General features: G+C 41.2%; 1 protein-coding gene across 1 annotated transcript in view; it reads left to right on the top strand.

The window, feature by feature from the left end:
- The first annotated feature begins 2,630 nt into the window (after positions 1-2,630).
- Positions 2,631-26,349, top strand: part of esamb (endothelial cell adhesion molecule b) — a 44,399-nt gene continuing 20,680 nt past the window's right edge. The window contains exons 1-2 of the mRNA XM_083772571.1: positions 2,631-2,721; positions 3,010-3,135. Of these exons, the coding sequence (XP_083628697.1) occupies positions 2,712-2,721; positions 3,010-3,135 (136 nt within the window). The 5' untranslated portion in view covers positions 2,631-2,711. The remainder of the gene's footprint in view (positions 2,722-3,009; positions 3,136-26,349) is intronic.

A 26,349-nucleotide genomic window follows, 5' to 3' on the forward strand; every position in this document is an offset into this window, starting at 1 on the left:
TATCGGTAGATACAATTTATAGTAGGCTCAGGCTTAATTCCTGTAGTCTGTGGTCATGTTAAAAGTAGAGTTTATCTGGACTTTAAATTACTAAAAAGTAGTAATTATTATGGCGTTTGTCACTTTTACGACATAAGCCTACTTGTAGCATATATGGTGCTTTTCTCCAACCTTGCATTTTTAAAGTCACTCTGCATAAGAGCATATTAAGCTATAAATGCCTAAATTGTAGGTTGACTGCTATAGGCTACTGCATAGTAGACTATACCTCGTTTCTAAACAGTAAAAGCAGATGCCAGACAACCAACAGGCTGAGCAACATACAAAGATAAATCATCATCAGACAGAGGGCTAAGGCATGGAGTGGGCTGTCAAGTTCAAAGTCAAAGTCAACCCGACTTTGAGATAAGAACTACTGACCAAAACTTTAACAATTAAAGAACCTGTTCAGGGTCAGGGACAGGAGTGTAGGCTATAATTATCTTCAGATAAGTGAAAATGGGCACAGAACAGTGTTAATCATTCATTACATTTGAGAGAGAAAAAATGAATCTTGAGCAATTGTCTTAACTAATTTATAACAGAAGACTCAGCAGAGGTGATTTCTTTGTTTTTGTTTTTATAAAAGCAATTTATGAGGATCTGAGCTGAAATCTTTCCCAACAGCTGAAGGAATATTTGGTGTCTTATGCATAAGACTTGTGCAATATGAAAAATTATTCAGCCATATTATTTAACAATAATTTACTTAACTTAATTAAGTTGACAATTTAACAACACAAGTTGTATACAATTTCTTAATGCTAAAGGGAGAATCAAGCATATTCAAGTCTAACAATAAGAACATGCAGCAGGTCCATATGCTATCACTCTTGTCTAATTACAAGACCAAACAAAGTGCAGATGGGCCTGACTGAATTTTATATAATTGCATGTGTTACTATAGTTACAAATTATATTAGAATTTAGTCATTGACCCCTATTCTGACTCTGCATAAAATAAATACAGTAAAATACAGTAAATACAGTAAAATCCTCAGTATTAATTTAAAAGGGATGTGGCGATGAGACATTTTGGACGATATCGATATCCTAAATTGCTGTTATGGCCGATAACCGATATTACAGATGTCGATATGATCTCATTCCGCATTAAAAAATATAATAATTTTGTCCATCCTGACAAATACATGTAACAGGGTGTAACTGTAACTGCAGGCTTAGGCAAGTCAGATTTAACTTTAATACCTTTATATATAATATTGTGAGCTTGTAGATCTGTTCAAGCTGTTACTTTGGGCTTGTTTATCTGTAAATAAAGACCGATTAATCGGACCGTCCGATTGATTAATCGAACCGATGCCGATTAATCTAAAAACAACTAGAATCGCAAATACCGATGTGTTTTCCGATTAATCTCCGATCACTTAAACCAGAGAGTGTAGTAATTGACACAAATGCACCTCCAGGGGTGTAGGCTATGGATAAAGAAGAAGAAATAACAGCAAACATCAACAAAAACATAGGAAAGCAGCAGGACCTTGAAAACAACATGAATAAGTCAGGATTGTGCCAGGGAGTTATTATAGCTCTATTAAAGCTTGTGTTTTGATGAGGAAGCTGAATCGAGGTTTTATGGCAGACCTGCCAGTTGTTTGAGGTTAAGGTGAGAGCAGACCTTCCAGGGGACAGTTTCAATACCATGTTAAAAATCCATTCCATTCCATTACGGGGGGAAAAAACACATGGACTCAGATATAAATTTTTCACCTGACAACCCATTTATGAGCTGTGAGCTGGACCTAATGCAAACTAACATTACAGTGTAAAAGCCTTGTTCTCTTGTGAAACAGTCTGAGAATTCCCATGAGGACCTTTACCTGTTCCTAGACTTTTAAATTCAACTTTGCAATGTATCAGGTAATGCATGATCATTTAGTTGACAGTACCTTTTACTTAAGTGTCTTTGAATGTTGTTTCATGGTGAGTGCTTCATCGTTTTATTATTTATTCTGGCTAAATGGCAGGCATAATGCCCTTCAATCTAACTCATAGTATTATATTATAGAGTGTAAGTCATTAGACACATTATAAAATGAAAAATGAAAGATATTTTAATAAGGTATTACACAAGTTATTAATGTCCTCCTATGTCCTTCCAAACTACTCTGGCAGACTGGCACAGGGTCACATGCTATATGCAAAGAGTATATGTGGGTTATTAACTTATTAAATTATTTACATGAATCAGAGTGTATTGTGTTTTCATGTTGAAACAGAAACCATAGCCTGCTTGCAAAACCTACACACACACACACACGCACGCACGCACGCACGCACGCACGCACACACACACACACACACACACACACACACACACACACACACACACACACACACACACACACACACACACACACACACACACACACACACACACACACACACACACACACACACACACACACACACACACACACACACACTTATGCATAATTATAATTATGAGTGGTGCAACAGCGTCCCCTGTTGGTACCCTAACAGACAGACTCGAGAGCTTATTTCCATTGTGGTCCTGGGAGTGCCATGTGTGAAGCTGTCAATCAGTGTGCAAGGGAAGGGGGCATTCTTGAACATATCCAGGTGGATAAACTCCATGATGAGCTGAGCACGTCGCCAGGAGGCTGGAGCTCCGTGCCACACTGACTACTATGAATGACTGTAGGTGTAGGTTACAGGTATACGTGCACAGACTCAATTAATTGGTTGTTGGTGAAGCAGTAAATTGACTGTTTGTTTACTTATACGAGTCATGTGTCGAAGTGGCTTTTTTAGTGTAGGCTATCGTAGCCTACCATTGCTTTGCAATGCCACCTATTGTTTGTAGGAAAGGGATAGTAAACATTTATTACAAACATCTTTATAGCCGAATTAGATTTAAAAAAACAAAAAAAAACACCGAAAGTTCGGCTACCTGAAGTGAAATAGCGCATTGCCATTGAGCTGCAGCTGCTGTCAACTTTGAAGCTCAGCTGTGGATCCCGTGGATCTTCCAGAGACCAGGCGGTGGATGTTGTGCAATGGAGATACGGAGACGACTTCACGTCATCCTGACATTGTTATGGATTTTTCAAGGTAGGCAAATACAATTTATGTGAAACTGAAACATTATCATTGTAGTCATTTAGTCAAGTTGCTGTAAGCACTGTAAGCACTGTAAAGCACTTGCTGTAAGCACTTGACTTGACTAATAGCACACGACTTATATTTTCCCAGAAACTGATTTGGAGACCTTGTTTTGCATGTAGGCTAAGAAGCTGGTCCTTAGTAAATAAATGAATGGAAAGTGAAGGTCACTTGTAAATAAGAAAATTATTAAAATAAATCCAAACTATAGTAAAACTGTGGTGAAAGTCCATGGAGAATAAAATCCTGCATCTTCTTCTTATATTACCAGTAAGACACCCTGAGCGTGAAAAGCGTGCACACATACGCCTGGGTGACAGATGGAGTGTGTCTTGAGTGTACAGGGTTTGATGAGGTCTGGACATTATGGAGCATGTCTTGAGTGTACAGGGTTTGATGAGGTCAGATCAACATATGGATGTCAGAACAGGACATTCCCATATATAGGGAAGGGCCCCTGGCGATATCGTCTACGTCACGACTACATATATGCCCATATATGGAGATCCCTGATGCTGTCATGTGATGTCATGTGATGTCACAAGGCATGACCATACATGGGGGCGTGACGCACCAACGGGAAATGCACATGGGGGCGTGACTGACCAACGGGAAATGCATGTTTTCATATTAAATGCAAACATGTAAAGATTTCTGGTTATTTCTGGTTACGCTTAGACTATTAGGATATTAGGATCAGTTAGCCTACAAATTGCATTGCAATTGCATGCACGTTTATTGTATGGTGGTTTTGAAGGAGGGTAAGGAGTCTGTTGGTAGGGCATTTCACAATTTGTTGGCATATTAAATCTGGGTTGAAATAGATCAGTGGCGCTCCCTCTGGTGTGTTGTGTCTTTTACGTTATTGAAGCAGTTTGACAGGTACATGAGTGTCCCTGTAGTCTTTTTTTTTTTTTTTTGCGGCTTACGCCTTTTATTCGTTTTTGAAGGGACAGACAGTAGGCTGACAGGAAACGGGAGAGAGATGGGGGAAGACATGCAGTAAAGGCCGTGTCGGGCTCGGGAGTCGAACCCGCGGCACACTGCGACTGGATTACCAGTCGGGTGCCCAGACGGTTACGCCACCGCCTGGGCTGTCCCTGTAGTCTTGAGTATCTTGAAGACAAGGCCCAATAAGTAGCTGTACTCTGGCGAGTCTGACCTCTACACTGAGCCATCCCACCTACCTGGTGGTGACCGCTCTGAGGTCTCAGGATTTGACCCGTGGCGAGTGTGTTTTGGGACAAGCGTTCTTTTGTATTCCACAGAAGATAATTACAGCCCAAATTATCAAAAGTCACAAAACTTTCTTTCAAACCTAGCCTACTAGAAGCTGATTTGCAAGTCACTGTTGATGAAGGGTTAAACATATCACATACGGCATGCCATTGACTTCTTAGCCTGTATCTTTGAAATACCGTAGTCTGGTGTAATTTAAACTTGGTTAGAAAAGGCTAGAACAGCAATCGCCAATTCGTGTGGCACACTCCTGCCCACCACCACGGAGGTTGTAGGTTCACGGAAGTCGGGCGGGGATTGTGTTAATTGTCATTGCAAATACCATGGTCAGTACACCAGTTACTAGTAGTTTTGGCTCTATGGGCAGGTGCCAAGTGCCGTCTGAAAAGGAAGATCAGCATCAACATAAAGCTTGTCAATGTACGGAGGCACACAGTGCTGTAAAATATCATAATAGATGGTTGTGTTGAGACTCTGGACTTGACAAAACACAGTGATGATTTTGGCCATGAAAACTCAATGGTTTCAACACTTTTTAGAGTACCCTACATTGTGCTTCAGTATGTTGACAAGCTTCATGGAGATGCTAAAAATGCATTTACGGCTGTCATCAAAGCAAACCTGGGCTTCCATAACACCTCAATAGTGACAAAGGCTGATCACCTCCATGCCACGCCCCGTTGATGAAATAATTTGTTCAAAAGCAGCTCAGACCAAGTATTGACTGCATACATTAATTAATATACTTTTCAGATGGTCGCATTTCTCGTTAAAATTTTAGTGGTCTCGTAAAATATTCTAATTAGTTGAGATAGGATGTTTTGATGTTCATGAACTGTACACCATAATCATCAAGATTAAAACAAAAAAAGGTTTTAAATAATTCACTTTTTGAATTATATTACGGAAGAAAATGAACTTTTACACAATATTCAAATTAATTGAGATGGAGCTGTTTATAAAAAAATCACACCTGTGTGAAGTGAGGGGCGCTCTTATAATCGTACATAATCATGCTGTAACATGTAGATTTGTTCAGTAAATTCTCTATTCATTGTCAATGGGAATATAATGTTTGTGTAAGACGAAAATCTACACTACTAGCTGAATATAGGAGGGGCTAGAGCCCCTCAAAAAGGTAAAAATCCCCAAAGTCTCTCCCTGAAGTAATCTATTGAGTCTATTGCCACCTCTAACTGATTGCTCCATTTGTTCTATTCCCTCCACTCTCAGGAGACTGTCATCGCCATTATAACAGCTTTGAAAAGGGCGTGTCATCAGGGATATTCCTCATTATTTGTTCTAATCGCGTATTATGCTCTGCCAGACTGCCACTCTATCCTTCAAGCTCCTCTTTGTGCGTCCACAGGGGCAGGTGAGGCGATACACTATATAGGTGGAGTTGCAGTTAATATTTAGTTGTATAACATTAGAGAAGTGGTTACAGTTTATTTGCAAACATTTATAGGTGCCCATTGGTCTATTTAACCAATGGCCCTCTTTCTTTGCTGGTAGGTGACTCTGGGTAAGTTTGTCCCTTTAAAGAGGGAACTCTTTTCAAACAAAATGTTAAAACATCTTAGTTAAAGACGGATCACTTAAGTCTTCTGAGGATATCCCAATTGGTCTGATATGTTTAATTTGTGAGGACTGTAGTCATAGAAAAGTATACACCTGCAGTGTCTTTTTGAGTGGTGCAACCACTCCAAAGAACAGCAATGTCTGTGTTCACCCACCTACCTACCCACCTACCTATGTGTAGTTCATGAGCACCAGTATTATGACTATGAGTACCAGTAGGGGCGCTGTTTTTCCAGAAACAGAGAGAGGGATAGTGCTGCACTGTTGCCTGCTAATGAGAGAGAGAGAGAGAGATAGCGCGGGGGGGGGGTTGCGTGTGTGATTTTCTCCTATGCCCAGCTTTGTTTGTTTGTGTCTACAACATTTGAGATGATTTGATTGGCTGAGCACGGCATGTGAGGATGATGTATGACGATAAGAGCGCCCCTCACTTCACACAAGTGTGATTGAAGGGTGTAAGAGATGTTGATGCTGCCTTGTTTTGAGCTGTGGAAATTGTAGTTTTTTGGTATGATCTATTTAGGAAGCGTTTGTCATTTGTTGAGATTGTAGTTTAATGTGGATTATACTGTCATAATAATCTTGTCATATAATCATAATGATAATGAAACCGGTATCGTAATGGCTCAATTATAGCACTTCCTCTTATTTATTATTGTTTAATTTAAGTATGGTATGTAAAAAATGTCAGTTATTGAATTATTACTCAAATTGAGAGACACATCTTGTCAGGGGATGCCTATTTTTGACATGATCAAAACAAAACAATTGCAAAATGTTATTTGTAGAAGTAGCATATTATTTTCCTTTACCCCTCAAAAACTCCGCTTTGTGTGCTACTGGCCTTTCACGGCTTCATCCACACCTACATAAACGTAGCTTTTTCGTTTTCGTTTTCTTTTTTTTTTTAAATCTCTCTGTCCATACGACACGTTTTTTTAAATCTCTCTGTCCATATGACCAATGGCAAGAACCATGCAAAACTCCGTTTACATTGTCCACACAGGCGGAGTTTAAAAAAAATACACTGTGGCAGGAGTTTTCCAAAAGATGCACCAAAAACGCGTTTGCGTGTGGGCGACCCCCCCAAAACGCATATAAAAACCTACGTTTATCCGTTTACCCGGATACGTGTGGACAAGGCCTATGTCTATTGTGCTCTTGTACGCTTCTTATTTACTGCATGCTCTGGTGAGGAAACAAGATTATGTTGTAGTTAATCTGTTTGGTCGTTACTGAGGTTTTATTGGGGGGCAGTGTGTTGAAAATGTGTCAGAAAAGTAACACCACATAATTCAATCACTGTGTAGAGTTACTTGTAAATGTTTTTAATTAAGCATTTACATATAGGTCATCAGTTGATTTAATAATGAAGTAGACTTTTAACCTATGGATAATGTGTCATTTGTGTAATTTGTCTTGAGTTCAACATACAACTGATGCTGCTATAGCTATAGCTCAAGTAGCCAAGTGCTTCCCTTCACAGCAGCTCAGCATTCACACCCTAGACTAGAGTGTATGATGAATAATATGTTGAATGATGACTTGCAATGGCCATTTTGCTTCTAGTCTTAAACTTGGTTTGATGTAAAAATTTACAATTTAGAATGGCTACTGTTTACTTATTAAGGAGTAAAGCGTAATGTTTTGTGTAGTATGGCTGAAGTTTGTAGTAGGACACTGACCACAGCAAGTAGCAGAGAATTGTGGTCACTAATCTGTCATGGTGCAGGAGTCAGAAGGGGATAGTAATCCATTTGACTTGCACCCTGGCTTTCCAACAATACATTTTAACTCTAGTGGTGGTCATTACTGATGAGATTAAAACACAAGCAACTGCTGCTGAAGACATGGCTCCTCCTCCCTTCTGTGTTGCTAGGATTAAAAGTAAAGCAAGTAATAGAAGTATTTGTAGATGATTAGTGAAATCTATTGTGTAGTCCAATATCAATGGGCTATATGCAGTATAACAGTAACGGCAAACTGCAGGTTCTCCATGTAAACATTGTTCAGTGTTATGGGTTCTGAAATGCAGTTGAGTTGTTGATATGGGTCACTGCTTGAGGCCAGAAGCTGTTCACCACTGTCAAATTGAAAACTGCATCTCCAACTTGACATTGGAGGATGCATTTGTTATGTCTAGGCAGGCAATGCACTGCATGGATGGATGGAGTTGAATAATACTGCATGTTTGATGGCTATGTGATTCAATCCCCTGGATTTCTGATGCAGTTGGAGGAAATATACGTTGCTACATATTTTATTTATTTATTTATTTATTTGGAGGGGGAGGGGATCTAACAGATATGAAACCTTTATGGTTTATTTATGCAATCAGAATCTGGCTAACCAGTATTTTCCTTACGCACTAAAGGCTTCCATCTTGCGCCACCCTTTATCCCTTATCCCTAAACGTATTTTTACTATTTTGAAAAAGAAAAACCAAATAGTTCAACTAGCCGATCTACATCGAGACATTGTGAAGTTTAGGGATAAGGGTTAAGCAAGATATAGCCCTATATGTTCCCTCTGTATTTTGGGGGGTACAATGTTTGCTATTTTTCCAATTTAATTACATAAAAATGGAATGCATGCTGTACAGAAAGTGCATCTACTCTGTTTCATGCATCTGTGTTTGCAACCCCTCTCCACATTAGTTTTGAAAAATGCAGGCCAGATTTATTTCCTTGGGGTGTAGGGAGTGTGCATACAACATTTTACACAGATCGGTGCAGTTATATGTGAAGACAAGACTTGGCCTGTTCTAGCACCACCACGAGGCTGATTTGAAAACTGTCAAGTGGCATTTCTTCCTCAGCCTAGTGGGAATATGCGTGCACAGTTTCACCACAATCTGACACTGCGTTGAAGAGTTGCGGCGTTTTGTACAAAACGGGCTACTCCTGAAAACTTTGGAAGCCAATCTTAGCCAATCGGGATGGAATATGAGAAATCAAACAAACCCGTCTTGATCACATGACTATGGAGATCATGTGTACCGGAAATCACACAATTTGTTCATGATTTGCAGCATTTTGTTTGAAACGGAGTATTAGCCAATCAGGATGGAAAATCGTAAAGACTCGTTTCGTTCAATGGTTATAGAGAGACTGTGTACCAATTTGCGTGATGTTTTGACAAAATCTGTAGGTGTACTGTAAAAAAAAAAGGACTTTAATTAGCTTTAGTTTCCACTTTTTTTCCAGCACAGGAATATCTGTCACGGCTTAATTATGTGTATGTGTGACCTGGTGATACCATTAACGTCATGGCATGATGTCCAGGTGCAGATTAGAGAGAATTTATATTACTGCTACTATGTTGTTGCTGTTGGTGTTTGTCTTCCACTGCCTAACTATGATTTTATTTTTCCTAAAGCTACTAACTAATGAGGATTGTTGGATATTTGAATATCAATTTGAATAGGATTATGGTGATATTCACTATCATAGGCTGTATTTAAGGTCATTTGACAGTAGGAGGTAATAAAGGCTATGAATGGAAGATTCTAAAAGTGTTTCTAATAGCTTTCTATATTTGCATGCATTGCTTCATCTCACTACCCAATGACTGAATGAGTGTGACCGGGCCGGCATGTATGAAATTATATTGAGAAAGGGCTTCTCACGGTCATGGGTACACAAGTGTTTCCCCCTATATTTATTTAGCAACTCTAGACAATTAAATACCGTACAGTAAGTATAAGTATACAGTCACAAGCAAACAGTTGAATTAATTTGAGGTACTCACAGTAGTTTGCCTTTTTATGAACAAAAGCCTTAAATCAGTGACATGAGCAAGGAGGAACAAATAAGAAGGAATTTATATGCACACACATCGAACAGAGATGCTGTTGTAATTAATAAACATTCACAAATTGCAGCACAGACAACGCTTTGTTCATTAATGAATTGCATTTTTATAGCGCTTTTCCAAGTGCTCAAATCGCTTTACAATGGTTCATTCATTCATACATTGGGAGGTGAAGCGGTGAACAGTCGACGCCAGCGTCCTCACTTCCCAAATTCACACACCAATGGTGGCAAGCTCACACCAACCGATTAATTGGAGGCAATGTAGGGTTCACTGTCTTGCCCAAGGACACTTCAACATGTGGACAGGAGGAGCCGGGATTCGAACCGCCGACCCAGGGATCATTGGACGACCTGCTCTACCTCCTGAGCCACAGCCGCCCCGTAATTACCCGTAATTACAGTACTATAATCAGAAATGTAGTCAACATAGATGTTCAGGCTCTCTCTGATTGACCATTTTCAAGATCATGAAAATATACTTCATTCCCTGGGTACAGTAATGATTTTAAGCCCATTGTATTTTCTTGTAGTACATAAATGTGTTTTCTAGAACATTTTCTTTCCAATGTCTCTCTAAATAATGACAATGAGAAGTTGAACTCTTATCACCCTTTACAACGACTGCACTTTGCTGCAACAGCTTCTGCACATAACTGACACTAACGAGGTACTGTACGTACAGTAAAAGCTGAAGCTGTAGAGGTGGTTCCTCTGAGTATGAATCATTAGGATGGCTAACACCAAGCTTCTAGACAATTATATGTGCTCACCACCAAGCAAGCCGAGCTTACCATACTGAGAGGGTCAATATATATCAGCTTATTATTAACTCAGTGTACTTCTCTGCTCATAAAAGTGCAAGCTGCTCAAAACTGATTGCCAAACATGCTGGTTCTATATATTCTCAATCTCTACATGTATCAGAGTGTGCCATGCCATGCCAAGTACCCATAGTTGATTGAATCTGGTGGTACCATATTTGACTTCAGAGTGCTGACAATGCTCAATTAAAGTGACAGATATCTGAGTGAGTTCTTAAACCATAAAGTACCAATATCTTATTTAGTGAGTTCCCTTAATCCATCTTTAATCATACATACGGTTTGTGATTGAATAAAGTTCAAGTTCAGGTGCGATGAAAGATTCAGTGCAGTGAACCGTAATGAAATACAGACTGAGTAAGTGCAGTAAAGGTGCTGCCACTGCAGCCTGACAAGAGTCCTTCCACATCACATCTCCATCTAGGCTCCATCCTCGTGTGACTAATGATGTAGCCAGCTGTGGCCAAGCGGGCATGGCCAGGCGCAGGTTCAGGCGCCAGGGAGATGGGGGCCATCAGCACAGTTGACAAGGAACACTGTCACGGCACCAATTAGACTTTGGCCCCGGCACATTCCCTATGATTGTGCTACTGTATTCTTTTTCTGTAGAGAAAAAAAAGTATGCAAATGAGACATGAAGCATGTACTGTATAGCTAGCGATACTGGCCTTATTGGTCCTCCCTGCTGAGCCTAGCCAGTAAATGACGCATCCCAGTGTCTCAGCGAATGCGAGGGTCGTTAGTATTGACAATATGAGACCAGGTGCACCATGGGGAAATGGTAGACACTAATGAGGTACATTCCCTTTTTAAATGAGACCTTCGCTCTGATGGACACTGTGTGTGGGCTTCAGAGATGAGGTCCACACACACAGTGACACACACACACTGAGTAGGCCTACACACGCCACACACACACACACACACACACACTGACTACTCCCTACAGACACGGCTACAAACAGGTATGCTTAGATGGAAATTTGGAAGCTGGCTTTGATCTGCCGAATGGTTCATTTCATTGTATAATTATTTCCGTTGCCGTTAATTATAATTATTCTTTTCTTGTATCCTTGTCTTACTGTAACTGTCAGATTGTAGTTTATATGTAGATCTCCTCAAGACACAGGTGTCCTCATTTCTGTAATGCAAGCATGCAGAATTTACTCTTCTGTCAACAAAAGTGCTCTCAAGACGCTTGCAGATGCTCTAATTTTATTTGACTATGCTTCCACCTCTTGGTTCTCCAGAATCTCAATGTTAAGACCAAGCTTCAGACATCTCAAAACAAACGAATTATCCTACTTCTCGGCCTGGAACCCATGACCCGCCTCTTGCTAACCCACTTTGCTAGTGAAAATAAACTGGCTAAACTGGCTCCGGGTAGAAGACAGAGTTAAGCAATTGAAAATGGGATTGACTTTGAAAATTGTACATGCAACCTTGCCCTCAATGCCCTCAGTGCCCGCATACCTGACTAACTACTTGACTCTGTTGCTGTTTATACATTCTGTCTAATATACTATTCAACAATCAATCAAATCATCAATATTCTTACAAGAGAGGGGGAAAAAAGAAACGCTGGTTAAACTATCATAGTGAAACTTTATTCTATTTCTTTCCATTTTGTTGGTGGTAGATGAGTTTTGTACCCACCAGGCCGAAGGCATGGTGGGTACACCATGTTTTGCACTCCGTCCGTGTGTCCGTCCGTCCGTCCGTCTGTGAACAGCTAATCTCCGGCACCGTTAACCCGGTCATGCCACATTTTGCACACACACTCCCTGGAAGCCAACAATGAACCTCTGCCCCACCCCACCAAATTTCCAGAACGGCCTGTCATAGCGCCACCAGGAGGCCGCTTTGTGCAAAACTAAAGTTTTTGGACAGTACACCTACAGATTTTGTCCAAACATCACGCAAATTGGTACACAGTCTCTCTAGAGCCATTCAACGAAACGGGTCTTTCAGATTTCTCAGACTCCATCCTGATTGGCTAAGATTGGCTTTCAAAGTTCGCAGGAGTGCTCAGTTTCAAACAAAATGCTGCAAATCATGAACCCATCGTGTGATTTCCGTGAAATTGCGCACGCACATTCCCACACGGATTTGTGGATAACTTTGTATGCCAACTCCCTAGGGGCCAAGGAAAAACCTTTGCCTGGAATTTTTCACATCTGCTCTTTATAGCGCCACCAGGAGGCTGACATATGTAAAACACATTTTCTAATATTACTCCTTCAGATGTTATCCAAATTTCACGCAAATCGGTACACATGCTCTCCATAGTCATGTGATCAAGACTGGTTTGTTTGATTTCTCATAATCCACCTTCATTGCCTACGATTGGCTTCTAAACTTTTCACGAGTAGCCCGTTTTGTACCCGTTTTGTACAAATTGCCACAACTACTCAACGCAGCGTAGAAACTGTGCATGCAACTGTGCATGCATATTCCCACTAGGCTGAGGAAATGTTTTCAAATCAGCCTCATGGTGGCGCTACAAGTAACAGGCCAAGCCGTGTCTCACACACACACACACACACACAAAACATGATTATATTACTCATGGCAAAACATTTTGCCAATCACACACACTCCTATCCTCCTGGTGGAGACCTGTGTCCAGAAGGGCACTTTTTCTAGTTATCGTCTTGTTTTGCTGTTGTAGAAGAAGAGTGATGGGGAGATGGGATTTTATTATTTGTCAGTGGTCGGTGTAATCGGCTACAATGGATTTGTAGGCAAGCTGGGATTGGAGATTGGTTAGTTTTGCAATGGTAGATGATAGGCCTGCAGAACGGAAAAAGATGGTTTTCAAAGAAGAGGAAGAGTGATGATTTTGTCTGTGAGGTGAGAGATTAGTATTCATCTTGGAGTGAGAGGCATCATTGCTCTTTTGTGCTGTTGCTGGTCTGCTCTGGCCAGATGGAGGGCAGGCTTGTAATGACCTGCTTAACAATGACATCTGGTTTTAGGTTACCCAGAACATTCATGCATGGATGTGAGGCTAAAATAGGGTCTTCCAGGCCGATCCCACAGCTGTGTCTGTGGAAACACATCGAAGTTAATTTGCCTCGCTAACATTGGTTTGGTGTAATGCCCACCATTGAAGGAAGATTGCGTTTTTTGTATTTCCCATGAATATTCTGTGTACGTCGATCTTCCATAACCCGTTCTTTTTCTTCACTACTCACAAACACCAAGTGGTGTGTTCAGAACATTATTTGGTTTAAAGAGCTTCTAAAATTACAAAACACATTTCCGAGTAGCAGGTGCACCTATTTGCCATGCTTGGTACGATATACTGCATGCTGTAGCTACAAAGGACATTGTTGCAGTCCAGAGAGTGGACAGAACAACATTGTATGTTGTGGAGATGACTGATTTATCCCGTGTGCATCGTTTACCTTGGTACACAACAGGTGATCAGTTACTGAAATGAGCCATCCTTCAGGCTCCCCATCGCTTAGCCGAAGGTGTGTGTGTGTGTGTGTGTGTGTGATGCATGTGCTTGTGAGAGAGAGACATCCCCCCCACATATCCCAAGAACCGTTCAACCGATCAGATCGACTTTAATCTTGGTGTGCATCTTCGAGAACTGGAGGATGTGTTCACAGTGTGTGTAGTGCCGGGAAGTTGGTCATACTAGCAGTTGTCAAGAACCTAGAATCCAATTTTGTGCGTATGCGTACGTGACGTGTATCGCCTAGCATACATAAAGTTCATACTATTGATTGATGACAGTACATTAATCACTAAGACCAACCAGTGACAATGGACAGATAATGAATAAGAATGTTGAAAAGGCCCCTCCAGGTATACATTTTTTCACGTATACATTTCACAATATATTCATGAAAATCAGACAGCTCCACAGGAAGCATGGTTTGGAGCCATGCAGGTTACATTATTTAATACTGTATGTGTCTACATGTTCATTCTGTGTTTATGGTTGAATTTACTCATTTCTATTCACCGTGTCAAGCTCTTGGCTGGCACTGATGTACGTAGCAAACAGGTCTGCTCCTGAGAAACCTGCTCATAGCTGATAAGATAAGCCTAGTAACCACGGCACCTTTGCAGGCAGTGCTCATGACATCAAATAGTTTATGAACTCACGCAGGTTCCTTTTTTATCTAGAGTGTGCCCTAAGTCTCAAAAAGTGTAAGTTTTATTCTGTAAATGATTGGTTATTGGAACACAACATTGTTGTTTGATACAGACCGAAGGCGTATCATGAATGCAGCATCCGATTGCCATAAAACTTCACATTGGCCCGTTATTGTTTCATATTTCATCCTGATTTGCTAAGATTGACTTGGCCTGGCAGAGACCTGTGTTCCGAGGAAGTAAATACTGTACTTTATGAGCCAATCCTTCATTTGTGCATGCATGTTTGCACAAATGGTACTTATATTAGAGGGAAATGCACTGTCTTTATCTTCGATCCACTGAGGAAGAATCGTGTTCCATGCTTTGCATTTTCCATTTAGTGTACAGCTGAGATCGACTTGTGTGGAATGAGGCAAAAACAACAGAATTAATAACACTTTGATTCAATTGTAGTTGGTGAGTGCCTGCTCTGGACAATAGCTTCTTCCAATTCCAAGAACATATTTGTTGAATTAGCTTCAAGGCATGGATAGATTTAATGGATAGTGTGTGTGTGTGTGTGTTGCATGTGTGTGCGAATCCCGGCTCCTCCTATCCACATGTCGAAGTGTCCATGGGCAAGACACTGAACCCTACATTGCCTCCAATGAGTCGGTTGGTGTGAGCTTGCCACCATTGGTGTGTGTGAATGTGGGAAGTGAGGACGCTGGCGTCGACTGTTCACCGCTTCACCTCCCAATGTATGAATGAATTAACCATTGTAAAGCGCTTTGAGCACTTGGAAAAGTGTGTGTGTGGATAATTGGAATTATAATAAACCTGTGGTATCGTTGTAGATTTGCCATACTGATATTTTGAAGCCTGGGCCATGTGCATAAACTGACCATGAGTGGCCTAAGAATAGCTGGCATGACAAAGAGCAAAGCCAAATACTGTTCAGTTTCGGCTGTTATAGGCAGTTTGTTTGTGTGGAGGAGGAGGTGCCATGTGTGTCCTTAAGGGAACGTGTGTGTGTGTGTGTGTGTGTCCATGTTATAAATATACATTGTTAATGTTTCCTTTCCAACTAGACTCGCTGACAAGAACGTCTTTAGACGTCTTTTTTCCAATGGCGCTCGTTGCCAAGAATGTCTTTTGACGTCTTTTTATATACAGTATTTATTGATTCAAAATGGTCTCGCTGATATCCACCCTCCACCGTCTATATCAGCGTCCCCGTCGCTAGGGAATGTGTTCCGTCAATTAAATGATTCACCGTCCGCCGCCAACATTACAAGGGGTTCAAGGTCAAAGTTGTACTTTGTTACATCTTGTGTACAGGTACGTACATAAGAGTAAAACTTATTTTTGTTTGGCTTCCTTACAGACAATGCAGCCGCATATAGATAGCTTAACATTCAAACAACAAAACACAGCAAGCACAGCAAACAAAGGGATAGAATAAAGAGTGCAAGAAAGAGTAATAAATAAATAAAATAAAATAGTAACATACATGTGCATGTTTTCCCTGTAGTAGCAAAGTTAGGTACACTTTATGTGAACAGCTTCACAGTTAGGTTATGTTCCATATATACAACACAATTTAGTTCAAGAATGTGCAATTTGAGGTTATGTTCCGTATATACCGCAATTTGAATACAAGAGGGGGGGGGGGGGGGGGTAAGTTGCAAGTTGGCACCTCGACAGAGTGCATTTCTAGTTTCAGCCTGGAATGATCTGTTATAGCTACTTACTAACTAACAAAAACACAAAATACCAATTAGCCCTTCTTGTCTTTATCATATGATAGGTATTTACCTAGCCAGACTTGCTGCTGTGTCCCTAACAGGCTGCCATGTCCTATAACAGGCTGGCTCCTGCTCACTAATGCAATTGTCTCTTGAAAGCACAGTGGTCATATTCCGACGTGTTGTCACGTTTGATTTCTGTGAATCCCAACGAGTCCCCACTAAAGCCAGCTTGGGCTGATAATAAGATTAGTATGTGGAGAGGCAGCTTAGCGACCTCGCCTAAGAAACAGCTATGCAGTCTTCCTCATCTCCAAGAGTGTGTCAGGATAGACAGGATGTGGGCTACAGACAGAAAGTGGGTTTGTAGACTGTAGAGGTTAAAGGGCAACAGTCACCATTGAGCCACTGCACGATCCGTCTGTATGATTACATTTTCTACAGGCCATTACAGTTAAGCCAGGACTGCCAAGCCCAAACAAACACTACAAAGACACATTTTGAAATGTGTGTGTCAGTATGCATTTATGTCACTGTCACTATTATTATATGTCCAGGTACCAGGAGAAGGTTCTGTACATTTATTGTACTTGATAAAGTGGTTTCTGAAGCACACAAACAAAAGGCTGTGACAGCCGATGTGTCAGCAGGTGTCAGTACTCACCTCGTGATCCATTCTCATAAATGATAATAAACTTGATTGATTTATATAGTGCCTTCAGAGACACAGCACTTCAAAGACATACTTGGAAAGCAATATACCGGTAAATAGAAGGCCAAACAAAAGCAATACAAAAAGTCAAGAAAAAGTTAAACCAAGATGAAAGAATGCAGAAACACAAGAGAGAATGCAGAAACACAAGAGAGAAAAGAGAAGGGTGTTGAAAAACTGTACAAGAGTCAGTCAGTCAGTCTGTCTACTAAACCAATCGACTTGGTGGTGTGCACTGCTGAAGGCCCAAAGAACTGCAGTGTCGAGTGTGAAGTCGATTGGATTCGCGGTCGATTGGATTTCCAGAACAGGGTCGCTATGATTGGTCATGCTTTCCAGACGGCCACGTGGTCTGACTCCGAACAGCCACGAGTTCCGAACAGCTACATTATGCATTCTGAATGGGGCCATGTCCCGAATAAGCATTGCATTAGTAAAGAATAAAAGCAACTTATGGGCACAGGTCTCCACCAGGAGGATAGGAGTGTGTGTGTGATGTTTGGCAAAATGTTAAGGAGTAATATAATCATGTTTTGTGTGTGTGTGTGACACGGCTTGGCCTGTTGTAGCACCACCATGAGGCTGATTTGTTATGTGGCATTTCTTCCTCAGCCTAGTGGGACACAGTTTCACCGCAATCGGACGCTGCGTTGAGTAGTTGTGGCGATTTGTACAAAACGGGCACCAAGCGGGCTACTCCTGAAAGGTTTAGAAGCCAATCGTAGGCAATGAAGGTGGATTATGTGAAATCAAACAAACCCGTCTTGATCACATGACCATGGAGAGCATGTGTACCGATGTGCGTGAACATCTGAAGGAGTAATATTAGAAAATGTGATTTACGTCGGCCTCCTGGTGGCGCTATAAAGAGCAGATGTGAAAAATTCCAGGCAAAGGTTTTTCCTTGGCCTCTAGGGAGTTGGCATACAAAGTTATCCACAAATGCACACCGTGCAGTTGGAGGTAAAACACTTTTCGGCCAGTTATAGCGCCACTGAGTTGAAAATGTTCACATGGCATTTCTTCCTCGGCCTAGTGGGAATGTGGGTGCGCAATTTTACGGAAATCACACGATGCGGTCATGATTTGCAGCATTTTGTTTGAAACTGAGCACTCCTGCGAACTTTGTGTACCAATTTGTGTGATGTTTGGACAAAATCTGTAGGTGTACTGTCCAAAAACCTCCTGGTGGCGCTATAACAGGCCGTTCTGGAAATTTTGGGGCAGAGGTTCATCGTTGGCATCCAGGGAGTGTGTGTGCAAAATGTGGAATCGACCGGGTTAACGGTGCTGGAGATTAGCTGTTCACAGACGGACGGACGGAGTGTAAAACATACTCTCTCCCCATGCCTTCGGCCTGGTGGAGACAATAAATCGACATTATTAAGTAAAAGCACATCTATAAAAATGGGTTGTAAGAATTTAAAAGTTGTCTCCTGTAATCTTAGACAGCAGGATGGGTAACACGGTAACACCTGAGCATCTGTATTTCTGCTATCAATTCTAAATCGGAACAGGGAGCCAATGAAGAGATGCCAGCATTCATGGGGTGATGAGATGTCATTAACACCAGTAGTCTGTCTAGATGCTGCATTCTGAACTAGTTGGAGGTAAGAGAGTGACTTTTGGTTTATGCCAGAAAGGACAGAAATACAGAGGTCGAGTCTTGGGCAAATAAGAGCATTAATATGAATGACTTTTTCCAGGTCAGAGTGTGAGAGCATCGGCTTAATTCTGCAGATGGTTCTTATCTGAAGGAAGCAGGACTATGTAATGTATGGTTCAAAGCTTAAATCTAAATCAAATAGTATATGGCAATGGGATTCACATTAGCCCAAGTGGACCAAGGCTAACGAGACAAAGGGTTTCGGGGACTGATATTATATGGACTAATATGACTTCAGATTTTGAGTTATTGAGTTGAAGATATTGTTTTGCCATCCGACAGTTGGCATTACTGAGACAATCTACAACAGCAGCTATGCTTTTTGGGTCACCAGGTCTCTGGGGAAGGTATAACTATCTGTGTGTCATCTGTGTGGCAATAAAAATAGACATTGTGACTCTGGATGATTTGGCCAAGTGGAAGTAAAATGAAATTGGACCTAACCTTGTGGTACACTCAGGTAAGGCGAGTTATAGAAGATGAGTAATTATTGGATCCAGCAGGAATGTCTATTAATTATCGAATACAGATATTAACAACTAAGGGCTGTGTCCTTGATGCCAACCTAGGTATATAAATGGCATTATCTACTATGTAGATCTAAGCTGCACAATAATTAAAATGCACTCTCCCCCACTGTCGGCTGCTAAAAGTAGGTCACTGGTTACCTTGAAGAAGGCAGTTTCTCTAAATCCGGTCTGAAACCTCTCAAAGATGTTATGACACATATTGTAAAAGCTAAAAGTTGGGTTGAAAATCAGGCACCAGCACAACAAAACTATTTTTTCAGAGAGAGAGAGACACACACACACACACACACACACACACACACACACACAGCCAATAATTGTTGATTCTGATGGAATGTCATGTTGAAAGAAGAAAATAAATCCAGAATCCATTTCACCCATAATGAAGAAAAATGCATACAGAAATTATCAAAGCAAAAGTTTGTTTAGGGACTCCAATATGTTCGTGTGACATCACACTCACAGAGTGTGAAGTCACAGCGCCCCCTGCTGCTGCTAGCGCAAACCTTCAAACAGCAGCTAATGGTCCCAGGGTAGATCTCTCCAGGGGGAGCCTATTATCGTTCTGCACAATTGATGAAGACGAACTCCGCAAAACCATATCACAGATGACATCATCCTCCTGTTCATTGGATACAATTCCCACCACCTGAATACACCGAAGGAGGGCACACATGTGTGCAGGCGATAATAGGACCAGCTACAGCTAGAGTACCCACTCATGAATAGCGCAATCAATTGTGCCGTTTGGTGTGCCCGGAAAAGCCAGAGTCACTGCTGCTGGGACATTAACCTGAGTCTCCCACGGTGCGAACTCGTGTTATACCTTAATTTAAGCCATTCAGATACTACTACAACACAGCTTGCAATGCATTCACGGTCTGCTTCCGCTGATGGCCTCAAACCCACTTAGACATAGACCCAAGATGCTTTAAAAGCCTGTCGAGGTTAATCTATTGTGGTAGGGACCACTGAATCCTTTTACACTGACATAATCCATACTGCTAATCCATGATGATTGCTACTCTAAATTATATTAGCCACTTGTATTTGTATGTGAAAACGCAGTTGGGCATTGTCCTTAGCCTCTCCGTTGTTAACCCCTTTAATTCTTCTTTGATTTTGTATAAACAAAGCTCAGAGTGCTGTGGTACACACAATATCTAGCCAGTGCAAACATTTGGCAGAGGCATGCATGTAAATCAGTTCACCATAGTATAGTAAAGGGTGGAATGGAGTCACGACTCACAACCAGTTTTTTCTTGCCAACAAAGGAGAAGCATGACTTATTTCTAAAATGAAATCCTATCTTTATGCGACATTCAAATGTTAAATGATCATCAATTAAATGCTACCTAATACCTAAATACTATAAGCACAAGTGACACTAATTCAATTTGACTGCCCTGCAAGGATACAAAGTCCGTAGGAGAAACTGATGTCTTCCTGGAATTGGAAAACATCAGTTTCATCTTTGTGGCATTCAGCACAAAATGTCAAGCCAATCAGCTGTGATTCCACAATACTACAAGAACACTGCAGATACTAAACAGACTAAGAAGGAGAGGCACCACAATAATAATTGGCACAAAAAATTAAATGTGCAAAATGTAAACGTGCATTCTTCTGTATATTTAAGTGATTTGATCTGTAATTTGGGGTTTTAGTTCAAACTTGGCAGATGAATTGGGGTTAAGGTCAGATATTTGTATGTTCTTTTTTTAAGCACAACCCATGGTCAAATTTAGCCTTACGCTTGTACTGTACATAGCACGTGGCTTGGGTGCAACATATCTGAGTGCATTTTAGCTGTCCTATAAATCTTCTCGTTAATGTCTCCATCGTACATTCCACGAGAGATAGTCAGTAATTAGTGTTCTAAGTCTTAGTGTTTGGTACTTTTATCATCGGATTGTGTCCATCTTGTTTTGTTGAATCAGATTAGCTGTACCACTTGCGCGCGTGTGTGCGGGGTGGGCGGGCAGGGGGCACTTATAGTACAATAAGTGGGGTCCTCGGACCCCATTTACAGACTTTGAGAACCACTGCCCTAGGAGTATGCTGAGGTACTACATTTAAGAGAAAGTGGAAAATGAATAGAAATAAAACATTGACAAACCTTGTGTGAACCTGCAGATCAGTAAACAGTTAAACCATTTAAATCAAAACATTGACTAGCACAATAGTTGAATTAGAAAGCAATACTTTTTTTAAACGGAGGAATTTTGCACTCATCATAGATCACAGAGGTTCTCAACTTCCCATAGAAATGAATGGACTTAAACGAGACATTATAAGGAGACTGCAGTGCAGTATGTGTCAGTACACATTATCAAATCACAACACAAGGCCATGAAACTTCAATAGATTTGTCTTAATATCTGAAATACTGTATGGCGCAATCTTGTGGTCAAGGCATGACCATTATTTTCATATAACTTCTGAACTATTCATCATAGAAGAGTGAGACTTGAAATCTTGTCTTAAGCCATTTCACTGTGCTTCATTCAGTTTCATAATCATAGATCATGACCTATAGTAAGTTTGGTATTTTCATATTTGACCTTCATTTACTGTATCAATCATCATCATCATCAATCAACCTGCAATCATTACCGTTTTATCAGAGAATGTCTACCACAAAATGACATCTCAAGTTTGTCTCAAATGCATACATCTTAGTCAGTGAAATGTGTTAGCACGCTATATTACTTGTGCAGAGGTGCAGAGGTAAATTTTTAATCACCTCATTGCCTTGGTGAAGGTATGGGTCATGAATAACAGGCTTGAGGGAATGTTTGCTTTACGGCACCTATATATTTAGTATTTACATTGAGTTAGTCCGGAGATGTTTATTCAGTGTTGACTAAACTAAAAAAAAAACTAACGGTATCATAATTATTATCTTTATTTTAGATTATTTGTATGTATTATCGTGCAAAGCTATTTCTGGAACTACTCCATTGATTGTGAATAGGACAGTTGTTGAGACTAGCAGTACTTATAGGCCATGTGAATGCATTTTCTGCTTCAAAACTATCAGCCCCTTTTAGATTCACAAAAGCTCTCAGTCCATTTAGTTGTGCTCTGTGATGAGAGTCCCATGCTTTCAATGTAGACACATTTCAATGTAGAAGCATCCAGGAAGTAAAAGTATAATTCCTTCTCGTCTGCAAGGCTCCTGCTGACACTGTGCCCCACCCTGTCATAACAATAGATAGGACGTTGTGACTTAGCAGTTGGACGGAGTGCACCCTGCTGCAAGCTGTCAAGCTCCAGCTGTACATCACAGTGGGGTGGCTAGAGCCTAATTTACCATCAGCACATCACCCCTTTCAAACAGGCCTGGGACACGCATGCACGCAGAGTACACCATGCAAACCACACCACCCTCATTCTGACGAGCTCCAAAGGCTTTTGGGCATCTGCATGGGGAGCACAGAGCTTATAGGCTTCCCCTGTAATTCGTCGTTCCTGATAAGAGCTCAACTGAAATATGAAATCAGATCACTCAGCTTCTTAATTACCCCCGTGCGTGCTGCATTGATTAAGACCCTGTATTGGAGAGGCAGGCATCGAGCCTCAGTCACAAAGCTAGACCTTCGCGTACGGCAGCAGCAGCCCCAATAGCCTTCGCTCTGTCACTATGTCAGCACTGCTCGCCTCTTGCATGGAAACACATGACAGATCTGGGAGATGAAACGGCGTACCCTCTGCCTGCTGCCACCGTAATAGTTTATAAATACCTCCTTCAAAGGCCCATGATGGCGTATCGGCAGGGTGGTTATGGGCTCTGTTGTGGTGTGACATTGCAGACCAATTTAAGATTCCACTCTGCCTTTCATTCCCTGCCACCGTTTCCCTGCCATAGGGACAGAGTGGGCAGAGGGAAGGGAAAGGAAGTCAATGTGGGACTTGTGATGGACAGCTGGGCTGCAGAGGCTTCTGCCCCCACCAGCCCAGGAGTCGGACACAAGCAGCATGGTGGCCCTTCCAACAACGAGAACACATCACTGCTGTAATAATCATCAGTGTCAGATTACAACGGTTTGCCTTTATTGTTTGAATTGTAAAACACACACACACGCGTGCGTACACGTACACGTACAAGCACACACAACAACACACACACACACACACACACACACCAACACACTTATCCGATCACAAGTGACTGTGGGTAGCAGTCACTTGTATAAACGGAAACCTAGGCGCTTTTAGTACTTACACAAAATGGTGGGGTCTTATCTCTGCTGTGTGTATTAACGGAGTTGGCTAAATACTGTAGGGAATATGTATACAAACATCATTGTTTCCCAGCAGAATGTGCTACAGTAGGTCTAGTTTAGCTTTGAGGATAGTCCATAAATATACAGTGTTTAATATCAAAGCTGCAAGGCATTTAGCATAAACACATACTGTAGGCATGCACACCTCTATGACTGGCGGTAGCGATACATGTATGGTATGTATTATTAAAAGAACAAACAGCAGCCTGTTTGACAAAGGTTAAGAATGTCCATGAACTGTTTTGAAGTGCTTCAAAGAGGACTACCAGAAGTCTCCACAACAAAACACACACACACACACACACACACACACACACACACACACACACACACACACACACACACACACACACACACACACACACACACACACACACACACACCCTAATACTGATTCTCAATCAAATTTACATTATTGTCTAAGTACTGGACTACGGTTTCAATGTATACCATAGAAGAGATTAGTAGAGATATTAGATTAGTGAAGGATGTATTCGTAATGTCATCATGTCAGTTTTGATTTAACGGTCATGAGTTCATGGTCATAAATAATAGCTGAGATAAAAGCTGGAAAGGAAGCCTCTTTTTCATATCGATATCACTGTAGCAGTGGTATTGATGTATGGGGGTGTGAGGGACTCACAGGCAGAAGCAATGAAGGCTTTTGGAGTATCAGAATACTTTTTCCCACTTGCTTTGTGTTTCTATGGCAACAGAGATAATTGATGGTCCCTTTTTTGAGCTCACTGAGGTCTGGTCAGGTCAGTGCAGTAATTGCATCAGGTTAACTGTCTACGCTACACTACCAGACCTCCTGAAACGACAGAAACTTGTGTGGTGGTTATCCAGATTTATCCAGGCTAACCAAAGTGATGTCATGGGGTTATTGGGGTTTCAGTCAGTCTTTAGCAAAGAAATACATAATGTACATAGAAATACAGTACGTAATGTACGTTATGTCTACCCTGCAATATGCCCTTGTAAATTCCCAAACATATTGGCCATCCTTTTTCTGCCTTTATTTGATAGTGTATAGTAGACAGGAAATGGGGGGAGGGAGATGGGGAGACACACGGAGTAAAGGTCGTCGGGATCGGGAGTTGAACCTGCAACACACTGTCAGGCTGGATTAGCAGCCTAGGTGCCCGGACTGCTAGGCTGGCCCGGGCCTGGTTATGGCAATCCAGAATTGATGGCAGATTAATTCATATATATATAAATATACGGACAACATCGGACATAATTATAGCCAATATAATATGATTCTGATCGAATGACTTTGTAAAGATAATTGTTAGTTTAGTTAACTAACAGAATTAACTGCATTTCTGATTAGAAGGCAATTGGATTTAATTTCTATTTTAGGATTTTGTCAAATTTTTGTTGTTTTTGTATCCAGACAGTTTGTCACTGAATTACATTTTAGCTTACCTCACACATTAGCTGATATAATTTAATGGCTGTGCATGGGCACAACATTGACATCAATAATTTGTGAGAATGAAGCAGAGTTTCAAACTGAATGGGGCCGTGTAAATTTGGACCATGTGTGCATGCATGGATAATCAATTTAAACACAATCAGAAAGTTAAGAGGGATTATAAGGCCCCTGTGATAAGATAGCACATTCAGAATGGCTTAAAATAGCTGCAGATAACACTAATGTAATCCAATTTAAAGGAGCCTTCTCCAAATATTTATTATTGAAGCACCATCTGTTTAAAGCCTTTAGGGTCAGTGCAATATGTACCGTTTTGCACTAAGAAGGCAATTGTCCTACATTCCCTTCTATCTAGTGCACCCCTACTATATGCTTTGTAGTTTGTACCGCGTATGTTTTTGTTCATCTTTATATTATTGAAAAATCACACCCGTGTGAAGTGAGGGGAGCTCTTATCATCATTACATCATCTCATTCCAGCCAATCACAATTTGCATCCTCACCTTCAATGTTTGTGTTTACTCAATATTTTTTTTGGCTTTTGTGCCTTTATTGATTACAGTGAAGACGGACAGGAAAGAGGTAGAGAGAGAAGGGGAGAGACATGCAGCAAAGGTCGTCATGAATGGGACTCGAACATGCGACGCGCTGCAGGCCAGAGCCTATATGTGGCATGTGCCTGGACCACTAGGCCAGCGGGCGCCCCAATGGCATTCAATGTTAGTGTTTACCGTTTGCACAAACACTCAAAACTGGCCATTCATTGTCAATGGCATTCAATGTTTGTGTTAGGACAAACACTCAAAGCTGGACATAGGAGGGGATAGCGCCCCTCAAAATGTATGAAATTGTCCAAATACAATATATGCAATGTTAAGTAATTCTCCATAGTGATGGCGGCTTTTGGTTAAAAGTGGATGATAGCGTGTGTAGCGTACGTCACGTGTTCAGGGGGGAGTCTTTTGGTGTGGCTGTATTGGCACAGTGACACTGTGCTGCCAGATGGGACGTGGAAGGGCTGATCAATCCACTTGATTGAGCGCAGCGTTATGGTGTGAAAGCCATCAACTCCGTCAGGCAGGGTCTTGTTGAGAGGTCAAATTTCTGCTATGTAGACAAGGAAGGAGAGTTCTGAGGTGTTGTAAATGTTTCATTTGTTCTCTCTGTCTTGATATGGATCTTCACAGCAGCTTCCAGAGTGTTTCCATGACACTACATGCCAGGGC

The sequence above is a fragment of the Protomyctophum parallelum genome (assembly GCF_964188405.1).
Source record: "Protomyctophum parallelum genome assembly, chromosome: 9".
In the NCBI taxonomy this organism is placed as follows: domain Eukaryota; kingdom Metazoa; phylum Chordata; class Actinopteri; order Myctophiformes; family Myctophidae; genus Protomyctophum; species Protomyctophum parallelum.